Below are 26,597 nucleotides of genomic sequence, written 5' to 3' on the forward strand. Positions count from 1 at the left end.
GTATGGTTAAGAATAAAGTTTTGCAGTTTGCTAAAGTACCTATTATAGTAGATGTAGAAAAACATCCTACCTTGCATATCAAGTTTATGATTGATCAAACTCATATATACAAACATGAGTATCTGGAACACTTTTTGCACAAAGCAAGGGTTGCCTTTTCATGAATCTAATTAAAATCGCACAATCTGGCAACACTGTCAGTATCATATTTGTCAAGTTCAGAAATTTACTTTCAAAACAATTGTTGTTTAGTCACACTTTGAAGTTTAAGTAGGTCAATATGTCATTATTTATTATTGTCATTGCTTTTGAGTGGCCTTAAATGCTATTCAAAAGTTTGAATGTTTCTTTAATTTGTACTCAGTAACCAGGAGGGGTTTTAAAAGTAATTTGTACTCAAATACAGGTAAAATAGGGTTGCCAACTTTCTCATCCCCAAATGAGTTACATTTTCTTGCAGGTGCGTGTGTACATTTCCTGTTTAGATTTTCCAAGCACATTTACATTTTGTATGAGTTATCAGTAGCTGAATTTTAACCTAAAATTTTCTTTGCATCGGATCAAAAAGGAAATCTGTGGTACAACATATCCCTAGTGGAAACTGCTCCTGTTGAGATTCAGCTGCAGGGTAAAAATCAAGGCATTTGAGGCATTGCATTTTTGTGCTCTGCAGTGGGCAAGTGGGCAAGTTCCCACCCTGCTCCAACCATTTCTGAACCGTATTTCCAGTGTTGGAATAGCTCAGGGAAGGGGTCTACTTAGTCAACAATGTTTAGGTAGGTTGTACATCAAAGTGACGTCCACATGAAAAGCAGAGTTAAAAGTTTTCCAGCAGAGCACTGCCCAAAAGATACCACTGTTGGCTTTTCTTCCCAGGGTGCCTAGTGCCAAGTCTTCCCCTAGTAAGTGATGCACATGCAATCACCCACCCATGCAATTTAAAAGAAATCTGATCAATCAGTCCAGCTCAACGTCTTCCACTGCCCTGTGATACTTCTTCATTGGTTCATTCAGAGCCAACTTTTCAGCTACTCCCCTTTTTCTGTTCTTTCAACATAAAGTATTTACTTGCTGCCAGGTGTCATTGTTATGTTCTTCTCTTCTCATATGGTCGTAATGTTTTGGTAATCAGTAAATAATACTTTAATGCCATCTAGGGGTAATTGTTGAACTAGCACTTTATTCTGTCTACTTGCCACTATTCTGTGTGCCACTAAAGTATCCTAAAGCTACAAAAAGTCACAAAAAGAGGGCCACAACAGAGGTTTCACTGCTGAATTTGGACCAAAAAATAAATCTAATCTCATTATTTCATTGTAAAATAAATGTAATGTGAAAATAATGCAAGTTAAAAACATAGTTAAAAAGTTAAAAGCATAGACTCACTGTGGCCAGCATGAATTGATGGTCCTCGCAACCTCTTTCTCTTTTCTTTCCAAAGGCCATCAGACACCTGAACAGTCAGCGATTTTCCCATTTGGACTGACGAACACACACTCTAACTCACTCTACATATCTCTATTACATTCTTATAAAAGCAATATTTCAAATTCAAACGATAATGCTCATTTAAACTCACCGGTCACAAGAAACAGTGACTGGCAATATAGCAATCAAATTCTAAAGAAATTCAAGCTGTTCTGCAGACTCAGGGTAAAGCAGTGTCAGCTTGATCTATCCGTCAACATCTGAACGAATACTTAATACTTTTATTTAATGTTAGCATGCTAGCATAACATGCTCATTTTCCCAAATGGCACCAAATTTGACATGACTCATTAATGCACTGCCCCGTTAGCATCATTAATGTTAGGGTGCTAACAGGCTAATTTTTCCAGATGTCCCAAACGTCACCAAATTTGACATGATGCATCACGTCAAATTTAGCATGTTGACGTTTCGTGTTGATGTTAGTGTTTGCATTCAACCTTTTCCTCTGCTTTCAAGCCACACAAACCACCCCAATTCTGTTCATAAACTACCTCAGTTATATCTTATTCTTTTTCTCTGCTACTTTTTCTCACTTTAACTAGTCCCACAGGTTTTCAGTGATTAAACTTCATATTTTGTAGATGTGTGCATGTGCTTTTATAAGCAATTTGACATTCCACTTTCTCTTTATTATTTTTTTAATACTATATTTTCCCCATTGACATGGGACACTTTTGAATTACTTGTATTTTGTCTATGTTCATCATATGCACATGTAATTCACACCACATTATCATAGTGACATTCTCTTCCAGTTCAGTCATTTTGTTTACACCAAACTCTGTTCAGGATTCTTTTTAATATCTATTTAATTGTTAACATTAAAGTAATTGTGTTCTGCTTCTCCAGTGATTTCTTCGGGCAATATTTAGCCCCAAATTATTAAATGGCACAGTAGACAGGGTTGTCATAGCTATAGTAAGTTTGCATGATGCAGCACTGTATATTTTCCTTTCAGCTGAGAACAAATATTAAGCCCAACAGAGTTCTCTTCTCTGTTGTGTCACTTTTTAATGATCTGTTTGTATCCCTTCTTTTGAAATGCTTTTGAATGTTTATGGTTCAATAACAGACTGCCTTCAGAACTTCAGGACAGTATATGCCATTGTAAATCTAATCATTGACAAAGCCATTTCAGCGTAAGATCAAAATTAGAATAAAAGTACAATATAGCGTACAATAAATCTACTTCATATGACAGTAAATTATCAAAATAAAAAGTACAAGTATTAATCTTAATCTTAACAAATACGCAGAAGTTAGAGTATTAGAGAGAGAGATCTAACCAATCAAAAATGAGTGGGCGGGGCTGGAGGATCTTGGGTAAACCTGGCGGGTCGTCGCCATAGACACGCCGCTCCGTGGGACGCATGCGCAGTGGGAGTAAATAAAGGCGCACCTCTACTGCAGTTCCCATGGATGCGCTTTGCATGCGTTTTATTTTTCGTTTTTTGAATGAAATGCACGTGTAACCCCGGGCGCCATGAAATTAACCCGCAAGCTGGTGCTGGCGAGAGCCAAATCGTCGGACCTGGACAGCGTCCGGAAGTTAAACTGCTGGTGAGCGCTAGCTGCTGCCTTATAGCATCGTGCTTCTGTCAAGTATCGTACATGGAAGTGGAAAGAACAGCATTTTCAACCAGTGACAAGCCTGGAAAATAATAAAATAAAGAAGGGTTTGATTGTGTTGTTAAGATTGGTTATTTAGATGCCTTCTAGTTTAAATTCTGTAACACACAGAACAGTTTTCTAAACCAGAAGTGAGGCAACAAATGAACTTTCCAGTAGAAATCTAGAAAGTCAAAAATAATGTTTTACTGCAGCTTACCTCATGCTTCAACCTCATAATTTAATTTAAGAGACATGTCAGCTGCAGCAAGTAAAGTTACACACAGAAATGTACGTGTGGAAGAAACAACAGTTAGCATTAACTTTTCCTTTTACATTTACCAGACGCCCTTATCCAGAGCGACTTAGTAGTTACCAGGACAGTCCTCCCCTGGATCAACTTGCTCAGGAACACAATAGTAGTATTTGAACGTGGGTCTTCTGGTTCATAGGCCAGTGTGTTACCCACTACCACTACTACCACCCTTTTAACACTGTTTTTCTTTTTTTTTTTTAAGGGGATGCAATCTTACCGATGTAAGTAGCCTCTGTCATAATTTCTGACTAATGTTTCTGAAGACTGAATTTTTCTAATAACTATTTGTTTCAGATCTCTATATTTTCAGAGATTCCCAACATTGAGGTCTTGACTCTGAGGTAGCTGACCAACCTGTACTGTTGATTTTAAGTACAAATATTATTAATTGCATGAATGTCTTGTAGTTTACATTTACAGTGAATTCTTGGTTACAGTGCCAACAACATTTCGTCTTTGGAGCACATTGGGAACTGTCAGAACCTCACAGAGCTGTACTTGCGGCGCAACAATATCCAGAACCTTTCTGAGCTGTCCTACCTGAAGTGCCTGGCACACCTTCGCGTTCTGTGGCTGGCTGAGAACCCGTGCTGCGACGACGACCCAGTGAAGTACCGCCTGACAGTCCTCAGGAACCTGCCTGGACTGCACAAACTGGACAACCAAGGTGGGACATTAATACTACTCCATGGTGCTCGGCTTATCGCAATATTAATCTATAGTCCATACTTACATATATTAGTGCATGGTTGTTCATGGGCCAGATTTTCATTTCTTCATGGAAAAAAATAAATGTAATTATGCCATCTTGAATTTAATGATGAATGGATATATTTAACAGCATTGTTATCTCTCATAATGGGGTGGGATGAAAATTGCTTTGACCTCAACTTCAAATGTATGTAATCAATCAAAATGTATTGAGCATGATTGAATAGCGTCATACCAATATGCTGTACAAACACGGTGCAGTTAAGATACAAATAGACAAACATACAAGAGTTTCTTTCAAACAGTTAAATGAAATTGAATAAAGTGTGTTAAGTCTAGATTTGAAAGTCTGAAATGATGATGCTAACATAAGTTCTAAAGTTAAAGTGTTCCATAATTTCTGAGCTAAAACTGCAAAAACACAATCACTCCTAGTTTTCTAATTTGACTGGAAATACCAATAGTTTCTGACCTGCTGAACAAGAGTGTGAAACAGTTAAATGATAATCGGTCCCGGACATCTGAGCTCTGAATCTTTCTGTTGCTTGTAGTTGTGACAGAAGAAGAACTTGCTCTAGCTCTTCAGGATGGAGATGAGGTACTCTGCCCTTCAGGCACTGCCTCTGCCAACTCCACCAATGGACTGACGGAAGCCGATTCTGAGAACGACCCGTTGAACTACAGCATGGAGGAGACCAAGTGTGTTCCTAGCAGATTCTGCTTTTCTGTAATTTTTCCTCTAGTGACACCAAGGATTTTATTTATTTATTTTCTGGTGATGTTCAATTAGCAAAATCCGGGCACAGCTGGGAATGAAGCCGTTACCAAGAGACAAGTTCCCATCATTTTCTTCCCCACGGGAACATGGAGCCACTTCTCGGAGAAAGGTGAGTTATCAGATTATTTGGTTGGAATGGTGGTTTACCAAACTGATCAGTGTTGTTTAGCCCATATTCTCGGTCTTCCAGAAAGTGGGATGATTTCCTGGGATACTTTGTTTGGCAAACGTAAATAACTACAATACATCGTGTGCTATATAATCGTGGATTTTACAGTAAATAAATAGCCAGAAAAGAGGCATTGCTTCTTTTATTTAATGGGAGACACTGCTCATTGTTTTAAATAGATTAATAGTTTGTTAGCTTCCATCAGTTTGCTTTTTGCTTAATGTTGCAGAAGCTTTAAAAGACATCAGTGCTTCAGCATCCTCTTTGTTTTTATAGAGCCACACCCTGGAGGCTGTCCTTCTGCTCCTGAAGGATCTGGACATGGAGGAGCTGAAGATTGTTCACACTGCCACAGAGAACAAGTTGCGGGTGCGGGCACGGCACAAGGAGAAAACCCCGGTGGTGGAACAGTGACCAGCCATTGTGCTGAGCTGTACAGCACTGCAGAATTCTTTTTTTTCTCCCTGTATGTAAAAATTGTTGCTGTTACCCTTGTACAGCTGGCATAAGCCAGATATAGTTAATAAATGAGCTAAGAACCTACACTGGGCAGGAGATGAAAGGGTCTGACAGAAGGGGAAATGTTATTTGCATGTCAGCAACACTACTGGTGCGTCAACTAATTGGGCCAAATATTCATGGTGTTATATAAGATATAGTGTATGAGGAGTGTAACAGCAAATGTCTTCTCAATTTTAATTGGAAAGTAATAATTTCTAATGCCCAGAACTACATCTTATTTAGCACCAGGAAGGTTATATTGCTTGATGCATTGCATTGTATTGCATACAGTTTGTGTAAATGTTTTCAGTAAGACTCTCAGGTCAGATTTTCTATATTGTAAATAATCGGGAAATCAGATTTTGTTGGAGTCAATTTTGTCATCTAATGAAATGTTTTAAAGGTCCCCTATTATGAAAATTTCACATTAACTCGAGTTCCCCGAGCCTGTCTATGGTCTTGCAGTAGCTAGAAATGGTGTAAAGAGTGCTTTGGCCATTCAGAGCGGCAGCTGTTTGTCCCCTTATGTCGTCATAAAGGTTACCTCCCCTTTCTCATACTTTGTCCGCCCAGAGAATTTCCTACCCCTCCCCTAAATAGTAACTGCATTGACAATCATGGCTTGGAAACGTTTTTTTTTTTATTCAGTCACACAAAACTCTGAAGAACCAGTGGGTTACTTTAATCTTTTTCTAAATAAAAAAAAACAACTTCCTGTCTGTGTTAAACATTGTGGTTGTTGAATGGTGTTGACGGAATTTAGGAGAAATCCCCCTCACTTCTATAGGCCGCTCTTCTCCTCATCCCGCCTCTCTCCTCCTCATTAGCATTAAATGCTATAGACGCAGTGCATGCTGGGAAAATTTCATGGCTCAAAGTGGCTGTAATTCTGCACCAAGGCTGAATTTCAGAAAGAGACTTCAGATATATTATTAGGGGACCACCAAGACCGATATAAAAGCAAAAAAAAAAAAAAGAATGGATTTGGTGCTGCCACGTGCCAGTCTTGTCATAGTGGTTCCCTAACTCTGTGCTTTAAAGTACCAGCAAACTCTGTACGCAGCTCTCAGCTCATTTTGTAGATTGTGCACTCATCTCTACCCACATTAGGGCCCTAGAACACCGCATCAGCAAATCATGAACTCAGATTAGCCAGACACACCCCGCACTTCAGCATCATTGGTTCTCACTTTTGTCAAACTGATATATTTTTATAATTTATATAAATAAACTGAAATTGAAATGCAAATTGACTCATTTAATATTTATGCAATACGTACAAAAAATGCTACACCTCAGTTTATAAGTCCACAAGCCAATTGAAGTGCTGGTTAACACTGCAGACACCAGAAGCAAACTGGCCTTGCTGCAGAGTATGTTCGGTTTTCCTGCTTCAAAAGTCAGTTTGTACTGACGAGAGAGGAAAGCAGGCAGCTTTCTCCTTTACTCCACATCTTCCTTCTCCAGGAAATCAGTCAGAGTTCCTGCATCCACAGGGATAAGCAGATACTCCACACCATCAACACCCTGCAAAGGAACATGGCAGGTCAGGCCATTGACTAATGGACAGTACAACATTAAGTGAATTCAAAACATTTTACTATTAAATAAATTATAGAGTGTAAATAGAAAATAGAAAACCTTATATAGCTTTCTTTAGCTTCTCAGACACAGGCTCTGTTTTTTTTTTTTTTTTTTTTTAATTCTGGTGAGATGCTCTGTGTAACAAGATAGCCGACATGTTGCCCCCGGACAGACTGATGTGCAAGGGCGGAAATATCCTCCGCTAATTTATTACATAAAAATGATGAGTGCATGAGCGATAGTAAATGACAGGACAATTTTTTTTTTATTAGACATGCGATCAATCAAATTAACATTTCTTTATAAAAACTAACATTTAATAAAAGTAATTTACAACACGTGAAAGACTTATACCACGTTTGCTGACTGCATGAGCCGAACCTGAAGCCAGCAAGATTTACAGCTCTAATGTGGGGTGTGTTGCGTTGCTCGGAATGACTGGGGTCTGATTCATGCCCTGACAGAACTTTTTCCCACTAGCTCCCAAACTAGAGAAGCCTGCTCCTGGTTACTGGAGCTTTTGGCACCAGCTTTAAAAGGGCTTTTCATCACAATCCACCTCCTCTATCCAAGCCCAGCGCCAGTTATTCCTTATGCATTTATGTTAGATATGGTATTCTGACTTAAAAAAATTTGGATGTGGATTGATCAATCATCAGGATTAATCTGATTAAAATTAACGCAATTAACCCATCTGCAGGACAGAATGAGCCAAAATCCCAGAAATGTCTGTCAATGCACTTCGGCCAGTTTGTCCAAGTGGAGTTAATGCACAAATGCCCTCTCAATGGAAAAATTGAGTATTAAAAAACAAGACAGAACAGTAGACAGGATAAAATATTATAGACATTGTGAAGGTTAAAATAAAATTTTCAGTGCATGTCCAGAATGATAGATTTTACCTCGAATCTGCTCATGCAAGATGATTATTTCATTATTAAATAATAATAATAAAAAAAATGAATTTTGTGATTAAATTAATTACCCTGTGATTGAACTGCTAAATTTAAATAGTTTGACAGCATATTTATAAAAAATGATTCCTGTGTTTTTCTCCCTCTGTAGAAATTTCAGTATCATGACAAGCCTACTGTGGACCACCAGGATTGGGTTGCATACACTGCATGAATGTACCTTGTTAATGTAGTGCCTCACCTTCTTTGTGCGAATGAGTTTGTGGTCCCGAAACTCTGTCAGCTGAGTCCTGAGAGTGATGTCACTGTTGACCAGGAAGGCCTCACGACAACGCTGGTAAAAGTCTTGGAAAGACAAGCCTGTACAGAAAAAAAAAAAAAAAAAGGCACTTGAGAAATTTGAGATAAGAAAACAGGAGTTGTGCTGCTCTCAGGCTGGTACTTGCCGGTGTATGAGGGGTCATCTTTGTGTTCCAGCTGGAACTCAGCCAGCAGCCTGAAGATTCCCCTGAAACCCACAGAGCAGGGGTCAGAGACCACAAACACACACATAACTGCTAGAACAGAAAAAAAAAAAAAAAAAAAAAAAAAAAAGAGGTTCCATATTCTGTGTGTGTACCTGGCGTTGGGTGTAAGGCTGCGCAGGACATGTGTAAGAGAGCTGAGCGCCAGAGCGCCAGTCTGCTGCACCAGTAGAGAGTTCTCATAAGACGTCTCCTCTGTGTAAGGCAGGTAGGAGGTGGTCTCATACCACAACCAGTTAAACATGCTCATCTTCGACTGATCCCACACTAAAAGCACACATACGGACACAAATGAATCTCACAAGAGACTTGCGAGCGCACACACACAATCGCGAACAATGCCGGCAAATACGGACCCAGCGGAGCATTGATGTGATCAATGGACGCCAGCAGGTGCATGTTGGGAATGGAGGCTAGCTGTCCTAGGGCCTGCTGAGTCTTCTCGCCGCGCAGCATGGGCCCATCAATGTTGTGTATGATCAGGTAAATGTGTGTGTCTGTGTCTGAGAAAAGAAAAAGATCACAACCAGTACATTTACGTTTTATATATATATATATATATATATATATATATATGTGTGTGTGTGTGTGTGTGTGTGTGTGTGTGTGTGTACACACACACGCCAAATTATTGTTACACAAAAGTACTGACTGCTTATAAGTTCTGATGCAGTGGTGGCCTAACAGAAAAGGAAGCAGACTCATAAGGTCATGTGTTTAAATCCCGAACCACCATGGTGCCACCGAGGTCCCCGTGATCAGGGTACAGTCCCTACACACTGCTCCCCGGGCGCCTATCATGGCTGCCCACTGCTCACCGTTGCAGGTGACTCCACTGACACTATGAACATGAGAATGTCCTCTCATCTCTTCTTAGGTGGTATGACCACCAAATAAAAATAAATAAATAATAATAATATAAATATATAAAAAAAAAAAAAAAAAAAAAAGTGTTGAAACGTCATACCTTCTTTAAGAATTTTCCCAATTAGTTCGATTTGGTCAATTGGGTTCCGAAAATTTCCCTCATGCTCAAGAATTTCTCCTGTAATAGAATTCAGAATCTGCCAGAGAAGACACAGTTACTGAAATGAACTGAAAACGAGAATAAAGATTATGATTTCTTGTTCAGTGCTGGAACCTGACCGATTTGAGCGTGATGCTGGGGAAGAAGCCGTTGACCACCAGGTGAACTATGTCGGACAGCATAGAAGTACGAAATTTCTCTAGCAAGTTCTTCTTCGAACCAAGCCCATATAGCAGGATGTTGAAACCTAAACTGCATTTGGGAAAAGGCATTTACACACCTCTGAACAGCCGGACCTCCGTACAATCATCACACACAGGCTCTGTTCAACACCGGCAAATGAGCTCGAACATTGCAGTGTTATGTATTAATACATAATGCAATCAGGTTGAGAACAATACCTGATTAGTATGGGAAGAAATCAGAGGAAGGACACAAGACATACACACAAGAGACAGCAGAGAGAGGCAGAACACAACAGGGCACTACTCAACTCCAACTGCAACATCCACTTGCTGAAGTGCTTCTCGTGGGTTTTGTTCAGCCGATCAATTTCAGAGGAGTAACACGAGGGCTTTCCATCCAAGAGCCTGAGCAATGTGTCCTGTGTTCACAAATAAAATCGTGTGACTCCTCCAAACCACCACCACCAAAAAAAAAAAAAAAAAAAAAAAAAAAAAATAGAGAAAAAGATGAAAGAAAATACACAGACCCGATCCAATCTGGGAGTCTGGAGTTTTTGGAGGGTCCGGTCTGATGTTAAAACCTTGGAGCTGCTATGGGCTTCAAAGTACTCCTCCACCAGATTAGGCTAAAATGACGAAAGGTGCATTAAAGCGGCACGAAAGCAAAATGTGCCGTTTCCTCTTTTATTGGCCAAAGAGCGAGCTCTTACTTCAGGGGCTTTCTTGCTCTTTTTGGAGGGGGTCTTGTAGAGCGCAGCAGCCGATGCTGACGTTGCAGATTTCCGTGGTGTTTTCAACTGTGGCTCCAGCTTTTTCTCTCCCTCCTCTTCCTGGTCCTCCTCTTCTGAGTTTGAGGATGAGAAATCACTGTCGCTCTCTGACTTCAAGTTAGGACCTTAAATCACAACAAAAAAATAATAATAAAAGAGAATAATAAAGGATTTTGACATTTCATTGTCATCTACACAATGTATGCAAATAACATATTTTGAGAAGAAGTGATCAGACCTGTCAGCCTCTTCCTCAGCCTGTGTGGGGTGTTTGAAACAAACTGCACCTTCTTGCCCTGGAAAAATCATTAGTTATCACATTTTAGAGGAAATGATGAGATTATCCTTTAGGCTTCTGAAAACGCACTCACTTTCTGAGGAGTTTTGTTCTGAGTGACAGGCCCTGAAACAAAGACAGAGCTGGTAATTAGAATCTAAACGCATGATTTAAACTGCTGTCAGAGAAGGAAAATCCTCACTCTTGGAGCCTCTGGAAGGGCTTGGCGTCTCTTCGGGAGACTCCGGCGCATTAAAAGTGACACTCTTCCCCGGCGTGCGGGCCCATTCTGAGGCTGGTGGAGAAGCGAAGGGCAGCAACGCATTGAAGAACACAAGTTAATAAACATCAGCAGGAGTTTTTTTTTTTTTTTTTAAAAGTACTCACCCATCTGGGCCATTTTATTGGAACGCTTGGTGGTGTGGAAAGTGAAGACGCTGGAACCGGTTGTGGCAGCGGTGCCATTCTCCGCGCCGTCTGTCAACACAGAAGAAACCCAGTCAGGTACAAAGATGACATAAAAAAAAAAGAAAAGAAAAAAGTAGAATTATTATACTTCACACAGCAATAATCAGAACTGCTTGTTCATTAGTGATCTGAATCGTCTACCCTCTGCTTCGGTTCCGAGGGAATTCACGTAGTTCTGCTCGTTCAAGTTCTCCTCGGTCTCGTCTTCCTCTCCCGGATCACACGGGCCATTTTGGAGCCTTTTTTTATTCAGGGTCACCAGCGTCTGCACGGAGCTTTTTGACGCCTTTGCCACTGCAGTTTAAGGACAGGAGATAAACTTGAATTAGAGAGATTTTAGGGTATGGGGGGTGACAGAAGTACACGTCCGCTTCATTTAGGATCTCGACCGACCGTCCTGCTTGTCAACAATGTGGTCCAAGACGTCGCTGTCCGCCACGAAGCGGACGTCCAGAGCGGCGGAAGCTCCGCTCCGCTTCTGCGGACTCATCCCCCCTCACGCCGCTGACGAGGGCCGGCCTGACAGACGGATGCTGTTCACACGAACACGACATAAAGGCAGAAGGATGAGGACAGCTTGTAAGCGCGATGCATCGCGGCTACATTCGACAGCTCTGGCACTTTTAAAGCCTACTTACAGCGCAACTCGTCCTACTGAATAAAGCGGCGATTTTCATTCGACTGTCGCAGGCGTCATTACTCGAGCAATTTTCGACAAATTTAGACGTAAACTGAAAACAAGACGCCCATGCCTGCTGCTAACATTACGCGCCACACGAAACTTTCTAAACCACGTGTTACAGAAAAACGCCCCCGCCGTGCATTCATCCAATCAAAATGCAGAAAGCGAAACTCTCCGTTTCCCGTGATGCCGTAGTCCCTTAAAGAGACACACACTAGATTCGCTGTAGGGTTGTTGTCAAGTGAGTGTATAGCAATTAAAAATTACAATTAAATTATTTGCTTCATTTTAATAAGATATCATATATATATATCGACACACACACACACACACACACACTATCAGGGATATAATTGACAATGTTTCATGCTCCTCACTGGCCTCATGATGTTGTTCTGAGGCAATGCGTTCCACTCTTCCACAAGTGCTACACGCAGTTCTGCCAGGACACGTGGGGGTGAGGTACGATCATTCAATCTCTGCTTCAACTGGTCCCAGACGAGTAGTGATTACAAATACTTTATGTCAACATTTTAGTTTGAGCGATTTATGGCCTGTCAAAATGATAAAAAAACGTTTTGATTGATTTATGACCTTCCCCCACCTCCCCTCTCCATCTCCCTCTACCTCACCGGCACTCCCTTCTCCTCACACATCCCCTCCCAGCCTTTTTTACTTTTTGACTCGATGACATAGGGTAATAAAAGAGGCGAAGGCTGTCTCTGAACAGCGTACAACAATGTCCACTCCGCTTGCTGCAGCTATGTAGAGTCGAATTACACCTACGCCTGTTCCAAACAGACTAGTTGTTTGTGAAACTCCATTTGCAGCAAAAAGGAGAAGGCCTCGAAGGAGCGTCATGGAAATTGTACTCTGTGGACATGGACCAAGAGTTTATTCCAGATGAGCAAATGTGTCTAAAAAGTTAACAATTTATTTTCCCTGCTAAAAGAAACTGATTGCCACATTGATTTATCAACAAGTCAAAGGTATTTCATTTATGGTTTTCAGATGTTATGCCACACAAAACGTTAACAAACTATCATTTCTATTTAGTTGAACCATGGCATAGAAACATAATGAATAATCAGACGATGAAAACATAATGTTTAACACCTTCTGTTTTTCTACAAAAAGATTTAAAGATGCTAACAGCTTACATACCAATAGGTCTTCTGTTTATCAAACATATTTATGAAAAATGAACAAAAACCTTTCAACGTTCTTTTCAGAAAAGAGACCATCTCTTCCCACCCCATCAGACAACCCCTCTCTATCTCTCTCTCTCTCTCTCTCTCTCTCTCTCTCTCACATCCTCACCCCTTCCTTGCCATTTCCCCTCACATTCTCCCCCATCATACACACACACACACACACACAGACTAGCTTTTTAAACAGAAGCCTTATTTTGATGATATATGTTTTAAAAGAAAAATGTGCAAGGATTCATTTTCTAGAGAGTGGAAACTATCGTCACATTGTTCTACGAACAAGCCAAAGGGGTGTTTCATTTATGATTTTCAGATGATATTCCAAACAAATGTTAACAAACGATCATTTCTATTAAGTTGAACCACACACCTTACCGTCACACGTCACAGTTAGTCTTTAAAAGACTAACTTTTAAAACAGAAACCTTATTTTAGTGGTATATGTTTAAAAGAATTTCTCGTTAAAGAAAATGTGAAAGGATTCCATTTCTACAGAGTGTATACCAATTCATCTTTTCAAACAAAAAGTTATCAATTTATTTTCCCTGCTAAAATAAAACTAAACATCAAATTGTTTTATGTACAAGGCAGAGGTATTTCATTTATGGTTTTCAGATGATATGACACAAAATGTTAATAAACTATAATTTTTATTTAGTTGAACCATACACAGATTGATAATGAATAAGCAGACGATGAATGTTTTTTAACACCTTCTGTTTTTCTACAAAAAGGTTTTAAGGTGCTAACAGCATACATACCAATAGGTCTTCTGTTTAGCAAACAAATATATTTATGAAAATGAACAATATTTCAATGTTTTTTTCTGAAAAAATTCTACATTTATTAACAATGTTGTGACCACTTGCGGTAACAAGGTTTTCACCACCCAGCAGATAATCAATTACTATTTAGTGCTCACTTGAAACTGATGTTTGCAAAAATGACCATTGTTGATGGTTTATGACCCCTCATATCAATGACACAGACCCTCTGTTCACACTCCCTTAGACTTTTAAAACAGAAATCTTGTTTTTTACTCAAGGTTTTACTCAACATATTGTTTCAGTGTTAAACACATGCTAAACACAATACTTATTTTAATACAACGCAAACACTATTCATATACTGACTGAATATGGTATTCAGTCATTTTCCAAAAGATACATCACATAATGGCATGTAGGATGCATCACATCACTGACACAGGACATCACCTGTACACACACACCCGCTCACACAAACACACACAAACTAACTTTTTCTTTTCCCTGCTAAAATAAAACCAATCGTAACGCTGTTTATGAACAAACTTTTCTCCAAATGTTTCTCATCTACGGTTTTCAGATGATATGCCACACAAAAACTATAATTTCTATTTAGTTGAACCACACACAGACTTCTGTTTATCAAACAGATATATTTAAGAAAATGAACAAAACTTTTCAACGTTCTGTTCAGAAAAACAAAAGAGCATGTTGTTTAAAAAAATCCTACTTTAAACATTGAAGCCTAGTGGGTAACACTAGGCTTATGAACCAGAAGACCCAGGTTCAAATCCCACTTACTACCATTGTGTCCCTGAGCAAGACACTTAACCCTAAAATTGCTCAAGGGAGGGACTGTCCCTGTAAATACAGTCGCTCTGGATAAGGGCGTCTGATAAATGCTCTAAATGTAAATGTTTTAAATCATGTTTTTCCACTATGGATTATGTAATGATAATATTGAAATATATACAGCAGGGAAAATAAGTATTTGACACATCAGCATTTTTATCAGTAAGGAGATTTCTAAGTGGGCTATTGACACAAAATGTCCACCAGATGTTGCTCTCAAGCCAAATATTGAATTCATACAAAGAAATCAGAACATTTATGTATACAAGTTGAGTCATAATAAATAAAGTGAAATGACACAGGGATTAAATATTAAACACATTTTATTTAATACTTTGTAGAAACCAGTCGTCTGCATTGCTCAGGAGTGATTCTGGCCCATTCATCTACACAAACGGTCTTTAAATCTTGAAGGTTCCTTGGGCCTCTTTTATGAACTTTTTCTATGGGATTTAGGTCAGGTGATTGACTGGGCTATTCAAGCAACTTGATTTTCTTTCTTTGAAACCACTTCATTGTTTCCTTGCCTTGTGTTTGGGATCATTGTCTTGCTAAAATGTCCCTCTTTTCATTTTCAGCTTTCTGGTAGATGGCAGCAGATTTTTATCCAGAATGTCCCAGTACATCTCTCCATTCAGCCTGCCTTCAATAATATGAAGTCTGCAAGTACCCCTTGCTGAAAAGCAGCCCCAAACCATGATGCTTCCACCGCCAAACTTAACTGTTGGTATGGTGCTCTTGGAGTGGTGGGCAGTGCCATTTCTTCTCCAAACATGAGGTGTAGAATGACAGCCAAAAAGTTCATTCTGTAGTCTCCCAGTAATCCACAGGCTTCTCCAAATGCTGTTTTGCAAACGTTAACCTAGCCTCAATATGCTTTATGTTCAGCAATGGAGTCTTGCGTGGTGCGCGTGCATGACAGGCACCCGGGGAGCAGTGTGTGGGGAAGGTGCTTTGCTCAGTGGCACCTTGTTGGAGCGGGATTCGAACCGGCAACCTTCTGATTGCGGGCCATTTCCTTGGCCGCTTCCTTGGCCGCTTCCTTGGCCGCTTCCTTGGCCGCTTCCTTGGCCGCTTCCTTGGCCACCACTGCCCTTGACCCCATCATGAAGTCTTTCCTGTGTGTCTGCTGGGTAATGAGAAGCCTTTATAGGCCATCAATTAGGACTAAAGCAGCTGATACCAATTAGTACTGATAGGTGCACGGTTTCTCTCTCAATACTGCATCTGTCATGTGTTCTACATACATTGGTTGTTCTGACATTTTCAGTCTGCCCTTTATCCTGTTTATGTCAACAAGGCATTTTTGCCCACACATCTGTTGCTAACCGGATCTTTTCTCTTTTTCAGACCGTACATATGGTTGCGCATGAAAGTAGATCACCAGTTTCTAAAAATTCCAACCATGCCAAAAGTATCCTTTTACCCCATTCTAATGATCAGTTTAAACTTCATAAAGTTGTCTTCACAATGTCTAGATGCCTAAATGCAAATCTGCTACAATCTGGCTGATTAGCTGTTTGTCTTAACAAAAATTGAACAGTTTGATAAGTGTTCACATCATTTTAATATAGTAAAATGGGGTTTTAAGCCTACATGTAAAAGGAAAGGCCAGGTTGTATTTAACAGCACTGTTTAACCCCATTTAAAACCCATTAGATGAGTACAAATTGTATTATACTGAATGCATAAAAACTATGCAATCACAATAATAAATATAACCTGTCAAATCTATAACCTGATTGAAACTGAAGTGAAGTGATTTGTGATTATGGTGCACAAACTACATTAACCATTGAGGAAAAATGAGCGGCTTTGAGTGGCACCCAGGGGGCAGTGTGACGTCCCGTGGCAGACTATGGGTGTATTTTGTTTGTGAGTGTGTCGCTCTCTTTCTGTCTCTCTCTCTGTAATGTTGCAGGGTGGCTCCTCATCAGCCCATGATTGGACTCCTCCCACTTCCTGCCATGATTGGTAGGCTGTAATAGGGAAGAGGACTCAAAATGGCGGCTGCTTCGGGACAAGAGGAGGATGTGGTGTGAGGGGAGAATGTTGGTGTGAGAAAGGAATGTTGTTGGTGAAGATAGGAATGTTGTTGGTGAAGATAGGATGTGGTGTGAGGAGAGGGTGCTGGTGGTGAAGTGAAAAGAGTGTTGGTGTGAAGTGAAGGATTGTGACCAGAAGACAAGAATAACTTAGACTGCACAGACCTGTTTTGTGTGTGTTTTGTTGTTTCAATGTCCTTGTTTGTAATAAAGAATTAGCCTTAAGTGTTGTCACGTCGTTTTGGTGTTTCTGCTCCTATGTCCCATTTAGTGCTGCACGATTAATCTAATCGCAATCGTAATGTCAGCCTGTGCGATTACTTGAACACAAAAAGCTGCGATTTAAGTGATTAGTACATGGATTGGATCGATCCAATTTCTCATTCTCTCAAAGTTCGCGAGCTGACTGAAGTCTCACATCTTGCGTCTCACATCTCAGTCGGATGTGACGTGTTTGGTCACATGACTTTCGATTCGGAGACATATGGTTAGACAGCGCATGACGCGCTGCAGCATATGTCAACGTCGCCACCATATTGCTATAGGCTCTGCTGTGGCGTGAAGCATATACATGTCTATGGAGAGAAGTGGATAAAAATGCCTCACTCTTGTGCTGCTGGGGGCTGTACAAACCGCTGTACGCTCCAAACCATTACATTTCATAAGGCTGGACATTGTTTTGAATATATTTGGCCATTAAAAATGTCTTAACCTTAGCTAAGCTAGCAAAGCTATGTATTCCTGTGTTCAAGTCAGCCTCCAAACAACGTTTTGGCTAAACGTAGGCATTTACTATTTAGACTGTTCTTAGCTGTTTAGTTAACTTTTCTCAAACTTTGAAGGTTTCCTAAAGAAATTCACCTCAGTTTACAAATCTTAACCTTAGCTAAGTTAACAAAGCTATGCATCCCTGTGTTCAAGTCAGCCTCCAAATAACGTTTTGGTTAAACGTAAGAACTATAATACGGGATTTTGTAATGGCCAAATATAATCAAAACAATTGTTTAGCCTTACCAGGGTTGTAGTTCGACAGTAATGTAAAAGAGTTTATGTGATTATTTAATTTTGTAGAATATTGTATTTTGAAAGCACTGGGCATTTCAGGTTGTTATAAGTAGTTTGTATGTTCACTTTGAAATTAAACATTTCACTATTAGTATGCGACTTTTCAAGATATACAAGCAAGTGTCCTTTATCACATCGCAATCGCATATCGCAGTATTGATCTCAATAATCGCAATATGTTTTTTTCCCCAAATCGTGCAGCCCTTGTCCCATTTGTTATGTCCCTGACCCTAGACCAGGGACGTAACAAATTTTGGGGGCTCGTCCGGGATTTTCTAATGCGTAGGTAGGATATTGTGTAGGCTGTGGACCTTGGTGGCTGTTCTCATCTGGGTGAGTTTGAGTTTTTTTCTGTTTATGTGGGTTTCTTGTGAACTCTGGTTAGGTAGAGCTGTCCAGCTGGATTCTGCCTTGAGCGGGTCCTTCCAACGTACGCTGTTTGTTATGTTTGTTTTTGTTTTGGTTTGTTGTTATTGGGGAAAAATCCAGGGGGAGGTACGCGTCGAGCATTTCGGTCTCAGTCAGAGACTGGAAATGTTGCGAGCTTGCGTTTAAAGGTGACTGGTAACTTCCCCGAAGACTAGCTAGATCTTAGGTAGCTGGCTGGTTAGGTAGATTAGGAGCTAGAGTTCCTAGAATCCCACAGGAGCAGACTGACTCTGGTATACAACCCAGTGTGCCGTTTTAGTTGGGTCTTTGGTTTAGTTGAGTTTTTTTTTTGTATTGGAGGGTTCACCAAGTATTTCAATTTATATTTTGCTGTGAGGGGGTAGAATTACTGGTCACTATGGCTACAGGTTTTGAGGGTTTTGTTGAGTTCCCTTCTGATCAGATGCTAGCAGACTTAACCAAGGAGCAGCTATTGGCTGTAGCAGACTTCTATGGTGTTCCCATAACCAGCGGCAATAGAAAGTTGAAGGATTTATTAGTAAAAGCATTAAAAATCAGGTTGGTGGAAAAGGGAGTACTGTGTGGTATATCCTGTAGTTCACTCTCTGCTGAGGGCTTGGAAGAGTCCGGCGAGAGTTTTTTGTGTGAAATGTGGTTAAAGGAAATGTCACTGCAAGAGAAGATGCAGCTTGAAGCAGCAAAACTGCGGGCTGACAGAGAAGCTCGTGGGCTGCGTAAGAAGGAACTGGCGCATCAGCTACAACTCAAGCAATTGGAATTGGAAGAACGTGATCGTGAACGGCAGTTGCATCTTAAGCAATTGGAGTTGGAAGAACGTGATCGCGAACGGCAGTCAATTAGTCAATTTGAACGGGTAGCAACAACTTTACAGTGGCCTAAAGTTGTTTGGACGCTGCTACTGCAGTGTGTTCTTGTGGGGAAGGCTCAGGAAGTTTACTCTTCTCTTTCTGTGCAGCAGAGCTTGGACTATGATTTGGTAAAGACTTCAATTCTGAATGTGTACGAATTTGTCCCGGAAGCGTACCGCCAAAGGTTCCGGAAGTCTAGGAAAGGTGAGCAAATTACTTATGTTGAGTTTGCCAGAGAGAAAGAAGCTTTGTTTAATTGGTGGTGTGTTTCCAGTAAAGTCAGTACGTGGGAACAGCTTTGTGAATTAATCCTTTTGGAGGAATTTTAAAAACTGCGTCACGGAAGCTGTTGCCACTCATCTGAATGACCAGAAAGTGTCCACGCTGGCGCAGGTAGCCGTTGTGTTTTATTCATTCTCACGAAAACCAGATCGGGATGTGAGTTTCCAACGGGATCGGAACGTATTTCAATCTTCGCCCGTTTCCTTTAGTGATGGTCGCGCTTGTTTTTTATTGTCACGAGACCGGCCACCTCATCGCTAAATACCCAAAACTTATAAAGAAGCACGGTTCACCTCCAAAATCCTCACCAAAGGGGGTTGGGTTTGTTCAGTCTGCTGTGAGTGTCCCCACTATTGTTGATCCTGTTTATGAACCTTTTGTGCTTGCTGTACAGTTTCCGCAGCTGCTTCCGCAGTGCAGTGCCAGTGCGCATTTTACGAGACACCGGTGCTGCGCAGTCTTTTGTTTTAGTGAATGTCTGGCCGCGTTCTGTGGCTCTTATGTACAGGTGCGGGTTATTGAATTGGGCATCGTTAAAGTGCCATTGCACGTTGTAAACCTGCACTGTGCTTTATTTTCAGGTTCGTGCAAAGTTGCAGTGCGACCCGAACTGCCTATGCAGGGAATTGATTTTATTCTTGGGAACGATTTAGCTGGAGAGAAAGTTATTCCTCTTCCGGAGGTCATCGATAACCCTACGGTTCCACCCTCTTCACTGGTGCCGGGTTCTGAGTCAGTTTTTCCTGCTTGTGCAGTCACCCGAGCGCAGGCGCACCGGCAGAGTACGGTTGATTTGTATGATACGTTTATGGCTCTTTCTGACCCTCTGGTCTCCCGTGCAGCGCCATCAGATGGCGGAGTGGTGGAGGGAGTGCCGCGGACGCGCGCTGTTAATGTTCAGGGTGCTGAGACAATGTCGCTGCCTTTAAGTAAAACACTTATGTCCCAGGAGCAGCGAAAAGACTACTTTAACGCAGTGGCATTCGGCTGTTGTTGACAAGGCCAACATAACTGCAAAATTGGTAGCATTTTTCTGGGATAAAGGGATCTTGATGAGAAAGTGGACTCCTCCAACTGCTGATGACGTAGGTTGGAATTCAGTATATCAAGTGGTGGTTCCTCTTAAGTTTCGATCTCAGGTACTGTGTTTAGGGCATGACTGTCACGTCCCTGTCTATGGGTCAGGAAACATGACAACAAAAGAGGGGAATGTGTGCAGTGGGAAGACACAGATACCAAGCCCAAGTGAAATATTGTGCTTTTATTTACAGTGAGTAGTGAACAACCAACCAAACCTAAAGTGCTATATACAACAACTACACAATTCACAGGAGGACAACACACCATGAAAGGAGACAAAACATACACAACAAAGCCACAACTAACCACACTAATCACTAACACAAAACAAAAGCTTATCCAACTCTAACAATCCAAAAACTCCAACTCCAAAACTCTCCTCTCACTTCCTCCTCCTCCGGCTCCACAACAATGAGCCCTGAATGATGGCTGGAATGGTCCTTGAAATTCGATGTTGCACAATATTGTCAATCGTGTCATGTTTGTCAGTTGGCTGGCAAACCGAACCAGTCAATTCCACCCGTGCCACTCTGTCCTGTGCCTGTCCTAACCGAACCATTTTCGAAGATAATTTTAGATTGTGTTGGTCCAATTCCTCGTACCAAAACAGGTTTTAAATACTTGCTGACGATAATGTGTAGTGCCACACGTTTCCCGGAAGCAGTTCCGTTACGCTCACTAAAGGCTAAGAATATAGTGAGGGCCTTAATGAAGTTCTTTTCTACTTTTGGACTTCCAAAATTGGTCCAAACGGACCAAGGTTCAAATTTCCTCTCTCGTCTCTTTAAACAAGTTTTAGAAGAATTACAAATAAAACATCTGGTATCAAGTGCTTACCATCCTCAGTCGGAAGGAGCATTAGAACGTTTTCACCAAACTATGAAGTTAATGCTCTGTACTTATTGCTTAGCTTCGGCTAAAGAATGGGATGAGTGTCTCCCGCTATTGTTATATGCCATTCATGAAACTGTTCAGGAGTCCTTGGGATTCAGTCCTGCTGACCTTGTATTCGGTCACACACCGTGCATGGTCCACTCAAGCTGCTTAAAGAAGCCTGGGTAGCTGAACCATTTACAGAGACTAATGTACTGGATCATGTCAGTTCCTTTCATAATGCTTGTGCTACCACTCGAGCTTCCTTACAACATGCACAAGGGTCTATGAAAGCACAATATGATCAGAAAGCAGTCTCTCGATCTTTTCAGCCGGGTGATAGAGTTCTGGTTTTATTACCACTAATGGGGTCTGCTCTCCAAGCAAAATTATCAGGTCCTTATGTGGTGGAGTCCCAGTTAAGTGACACTGATTACGTTATTCGCACTCCTGACCAAAAACGTAAAATGCGTGTATGTCATGTGAACATGCTCAAGAAATACGTTATAAGACACAGTGATGCAACACAGGACAATGTAGATCCACAGGGAAAAGGAGCTGCTGTGTTATCTGTGGCTTCTATGCCCCTGCTGGATGCATATTCTCCCTAGGAGGATGGGTTGCATCTAGGAAATGTTCCTGTGTCTTTGCCTCAATTACACAACAGTGTGATCTTGCAAAACTTAGATGCTCATCTGTCACATTTGCCTCTTAAAGAAAGGGAGCAGGTTATGAGGTTAATTCGGACATATAAGACATTGTTTGGTGATGTTCCGTCATGTGTTAAAGCATGACATTGATGTTGGTGAACATGCCCCAATCAGACAGCACCCGTACAGACTAAATCCAACTGAGCGTACGGTAATGCAGTCTGAGGTTGATTTTTTTCGTTGGAACATGGGTTCTCTGTGCCGAGCTGTAGTCCATGGAGTAGTCCCTGTCTGTTAGTACCTAAGCCTGATGGTACAGTTAGTTTCTGTACTGATTACAGAAAAGTAAATGCAGTAACTAGACCCGATTCATTTCCATTGCCCCGAATGGAAGATTGTGTTGATAGGGTTGGTTCGGCTTGTATTGTCAGCAAATTAGACTTGCTTCGTGGTTACTGGCAGTTCCGTTGAGTCCCAAGCTTCTGAAATCTCTGCTTTCGTCACACTGGATAATTTCTTACAAAATATGGTTATGCCGTAATGCGCCAGCGACTTTTCAGCGTCTAATGGCTAAAGTGCTTTGTGGTGTTAAAAACTGTGATGCTTATTTAGATGACATGATTGTCTATTCGTCCACTTGATCCAAGCATATCCACACTCTGACTGCTGTGTTCATGCGGCTGCAGGATGCATCGCTGACTTTGAACATGGCGAAGTGTGAGTTCGGCACGTTCGGCACGAAGTGTGAGTTTGCCTTCCCAGTTCCCACGTCGAAAAGGGAACTGCGCCGATTTTGGGAATGGCTGGATACTACCGGGCTTTTTGTAAATGGGATGAGGGTCTCCCATTATTGTTATTTGCCATTCGTGAAACTGTTCAGGAGTCCTTGGGATTCAGTCCTGCTGACCTTGTATTCGGTCACACGAAGTGTGAGTTCGGCAAAGCCACTGTGACTTACCTGGGTAGAGATGTGGGTCAAGGCCAGGTAAAACCTGTTATTCAGGCCATTTTTGCCTTCCCAGTTCCCACATCGAAAAGGGAACTGTGCCGATTTTTGGGAATGGCTGGATACTACCGGGCTTTTTGTAAAAAGGTAGTTTGTCCTTTGACTGAACTGCTGCGGGGCAGAGTACAGTTTAGTTGGAACAATGAATGCCAGAATGCTTTTATGTCTGTGAAAACCCTTCTTTGCAGTACCCCTGTTCTTGCTGCTCCTGACTTCCAGTGCCCTTTCAAACTGGAGGTGGATGCCAGTGCTGTTGGAGCTGGGGCTGTGCTGTTACAGGAAGATGCGGATGGAGTTAATCATCCCATCTGCTTCTCTTAAAACATCAGGTCAACTACAGCACCATCGAAAAGGAGGCATTAGCACTGATTTTAGCATTACAACATTTCGAGGTATACATTGGGTCCACCACACAACCTGTTTTAGTTTTTACTGACCACAATCCCCTGGTGTTTTTATCACGGATGAAAAACACAAATCAGTGTATTTTTTTGTTTTGCACGGTTTCAATATCGAAATCAAATACAAACGTGGGACAGACAATGTTTTGGCTGACGCATTGTCACAGGCTTTTTAGTTTTTTTTGGGTGAATCAACATAGCACATTGATTTTTGGTGGTGGGGGTGTGACGTCCTGTGGCATACTATGGGTGTATTCTGTTTGTGTGTGTGTCTCTCTCTTTGTAATGTTGCAGGGTGGCTCCTCATCAGCCCATGATTGGACTCCTCCCACTTCCTGCCATGATTGGTAGGCTGTAATAGGGAAGAGGACTCAAAATGGTGGCTGCTTCGGGACAAGAGGAGGCACGGGGCAGTGAGCAGAGCGGTCCGTAGAAAAATGGCGTCCCGAAGGCAGATGGGGGCGGACGAGAAGGCAGTTAGCAACAACTGGACTGTGAATGGACAGGAATATGCTGAGGGAAGTGACGAATCAGGAAATGAAATAGGAAAGATGGAAGTAGGTGGTGGGAGTTAATAAAAAATGGGATATGGTTAAGAATAATAAACGGAAAAAGAAACGACAGAGTAACTTGGATGAAAGTAACTCTGACAGGGGATCAACTGTAGAAGAAACGAAAGAGGAATATAAAGTGTTTGCAAAACTTATGCATGATGGAGACTTGTTTGAAGGTATGAATCCAATACTGTTGACAAAAGCATTAAATAAAGAAATAGGTGAAGTACAGAGTGTTAAAATACATAGAAACGGACTGTTGTTGATTATTTGTACTCAAACAGCAAGAGAAAGCAATCAAAATGAGCAGGATAAATGGAAAGAGAGTGGAATGTTCTAAGGCCAACAGCAGGAACTTTATAAAAGGAGTTGTTACAGGAATCCCGGTGAATATATCGGTAGAAGATGTGAAATGAAACATAACAAATGCAAATGTAAAAGAAATTAAACGTCTAAAAACAAACAGGACCGGAAGTTTAAATGATAGTACCTCGATTATGATCACCTTTGAGGGGGGAGTTCTCCCAGTAAAGATATACATTGGATACATGTGTTACAATGTGAGGTTATACATACCTCCACCACTTAGATGTTTTAAATGTCAGAGGTTTGGACATGTAGCAGCGGTGTGCAAGGGAAAACAGAGATGTGGTAAATGTAGTGGAGAACATGAGTATGGTAAATGTGAAGAGGGTGCCAAACTGAAATGCTGTAATTGTGGAGGGCAGCATAGCACAGCATATCGTGGCTGTGAAGTTAGCAAGAGGCAGGTTGAAGTACAAAGAATTAAGGTGACTCAGGGAATCAGCTATGCAGAGGCGGCAAAGAAGGTTTCAGGGGATGTAAATTGAAAGAAGAGACCCTGATAGTGAAGAAGAATGATTTTGTATTGTATATGGCAGAAATAATAAATTGTTCTGCACAGACGAAAAGCCGAAATGAAAGGATCAAAATAATTGTCAAATCAGCGGAGAAGTATCTAAATGTAAAAGAGTTGCCCTGGGAAACAGTCAGAGATATCCTTAATGAAGAAACCCAATCCTCTCAGACATGGGCTGGATCATCATAATGGTGTTATCTATTCTACAGTGGAATGCAAGAAGCCTAATAGCAAATGGTCAAGAATTTAAGAAATATATAGATGATTTAGCAGACAAACCAAATGTAATATGTATACAGGAGACATGGATGAAACCGCAGTTAGACTTTAGTATAAATGGTTATAATATAGTTAGAAGGGACAGAGAATTTGGCAAAGGAGGAGGACTAGCAACATTTATACAGAATGGTATGAAATATAAGATAGAACATTTAAATTTAGAGTCAATTAGAAGTAAGATATGGACAGAAAGAGGATGTATAGATATAATAAATTACTATAATCCATGTGAAAAACTAAGTCAAAGCATTTTAGAAAAGGTTGTGGGATCACCACAAAATAGCGTAATATGGTGTGGGGATTTTAACTCGCATAATACATTATGGGGGAGTAAGAATACTGATGCAAACGGCCTACTTATTGAAGAATTTATTGATGATAAATATCTATGTATGTATTAATAATGGAGAAGGAACGCGATATAATAATATACATAATACAGAAGCGGTACTTGACCTAACATTTGTATCTAGTTCAATAGCAGGGATTAGCACTTGGGGTGTATTAAAAGATAATACTGTAGGGAGTGACCATTAATGATTAAAGTTGGTACAGAAATATGTTTCGAAAAAGGAAATGGAATTCCCAGATGGAAACTAGAGAATGTAAATTGGAATGTTTTTAAAGAAATTTGTGAAAAAAGATTTGTGACCCTTCGAGAGGAGAACCAAAGGGATATAGATGCACTTAATGAAAAACTAGTTAATGTGATTATTCAGTAGGATGAGGAAATAATACCTAAAAGCAGAGGGGTTAGACGTTCTAAGAGTGTACCCTGGTGGAATAATGAGTGCAAAGATTTTCTAAAAGCAAAAAATAAAGCATTTAGGAAACACAAAAAACACCATTCTCTGGAGGCTTTGATTCTGTACAAAAGGGCTCAAGCAAAAGTTAGGAAAACAATTAAAACACAAAAACGTACATATTGGAGACAATATTGCTGCAGTATAGGGAGAGAAGTACAATTATCAGATGTTTGGGGCATGATCAGGAGAATGGGGGGGGTCAGGAAAAATGATGAGTTACCAGTGATGAGTAATAGAGATAAAACGGCTGTTAGCAATCAGGAAAAAGCAGAACTTTTAGTTCAGACATTTTTGAGAGTCCAAAGCTCTCATAATCTTTCAGTAGAGGCCAGACAGAGTAGGAATAGAACCTTAATGGAATAACCTAATATTTTACAAAAAGACGACGTGTCAGAAAACCCCTTAGATTTGCCGCTTAACATGTTTGAGTTAAGGGTTAGGGTTATAATAATAATAATAATCATAATTATAATTATAATAAAATTATTATATATAAAATTATAATAATAATCAATGCTTGACAAACTACTCCAGGGAAGGATGGGGTATGCTACAAAATGCTGCCACACATGACAGAGAACA

The 26,597-nt window shown here is 40.7% G+C and overlaps 2 protein-coding genes across 2 annotated transcripts; one reads left to right on the top strand and one right to left on the bottom strand.

Moving 5' to 3' along the window:
• Positions 1–2,877: 2,877 nt before the first annotated feature.
• On the top strand, positions 2,878–6,448 carry cfap410 (cilia and flagella associated protein 410). The gene is made up of 7 exons (XM_028980283.1): positions 2,878–3,051; positions 3,618–3,636; positions 3,710–3,756; positions 3,853–4,082; positions 4,678–4,825; positions 4,917–5,013; positions 5,350–6,448. The coding sequence occupies exons 1-7, from the start codon at positions 2,975–2,977 to the stop codon at positions 5,485–5,487; spliced, it is 756 nt and encodes a 251-aa protein (XP_028836116.1). The 5' UTR covers positions 2,878–2,974; the 3' UTR covers positions 5,488–6,448.
• Positions 6,449–6,497: 49 nt separating this feature from the next.
• Positions 6,498–12,104, bottom strand: orc2 (origin recognition complex, subunit 2). The gene is made up of 17 exons (XM_028980282.1): positions 11,962–12,104; positions 11,717–11,856; positions 11,465–11,617; positions 11,243–11,332; positions 11,058–11,150; positions 10,950–10,981; positions 10,817–10,874; positions 10,519–10,703; positions 10,336–10,434; positions 10,118–10,227; positions 9,743–9,875; positions 9,564–9,660; positions 8,953–9,099; positions 8,692–8,863; positions 8,519–8,580; positions 8,314–8,432; positions 6,498–7,101 (listed from the first exon to the last, which is right to left on the bottom strand). The coding sequence occupies exons 2-17, from the start codon at positions 11,811–11,813 to the stop codon at positions 7,018–7,020; spliced, it is 1,731 nt and encodes a 576-aa protein (XP_028836115.1). The 5' UTR covers positions 11,814–11,856; positions 11,962–12,104; the 3' UTR covers positions 6,498–7,017.
• Between the last annotated feature and the right edge of the window lie 14,493 nt (positions 12,105–26,597).

Source organism: Denticeps clupeoides, chromosome 5, assembly GCF_900700375.1.
Source record: "Denticeps clupeoides chromosome 5, fDenClu1.1, whole genome shotgun sequence".
NCBI lineage: Eukaryota > Metazoa > Chordata > Actinopteri > Clupeiformes > Denticipitidae > Denticeps > Denticeps clupeoides.

Excerpts from the sequence above, each read along its gene's own strand:
- cfap410 (XM_028980283.1), top strand. The coding sequence starts at position 2,975 with ATGAAATTAACCCGCAAGCTGGTGCTGGCGAGAGCCAAATCGTCGGAC. Across the intron at positions 3,757-3,852 it reads ATTGAGGTCTTGACTCTGAG|TGCCAACAACATTTCGTCTT; the intron begins GTAGCTGACCAA and ends TCTTGGTTACAG. Across the intron at positions 4,826-4,916 it reads TACAGCATGGAGGAGACCAA|CAAAATCCGGGCACAGCTGG; the intron begins GTGTGTTCCTAG and ends ATGTTCAATTAG.
- orc2 (XM_028980282.1), bottom strand. The coding sequence starts at position 11,813 with ATGAGTCCGCAGAAGCGGAGCGGAGCTTCCGCCGCTCTGGACGTCCGC. Across the intron at positions 10,435-10,518 it reads AGAGCAAGAAAGCCCCTGAA|CCTAATCTGGTGGAGGAGTA; the intron begins GTAAGAGCTCGC and ends TCGTCATTTTAG. Across the intron at positions 8,864-8,952 it reads TCACATCAATGCTCCGCTGG|TGTGGGATCAGTCGAAGATG; the intron begins GTCCGTATTTGC and ends GTGTGCTTTTAG.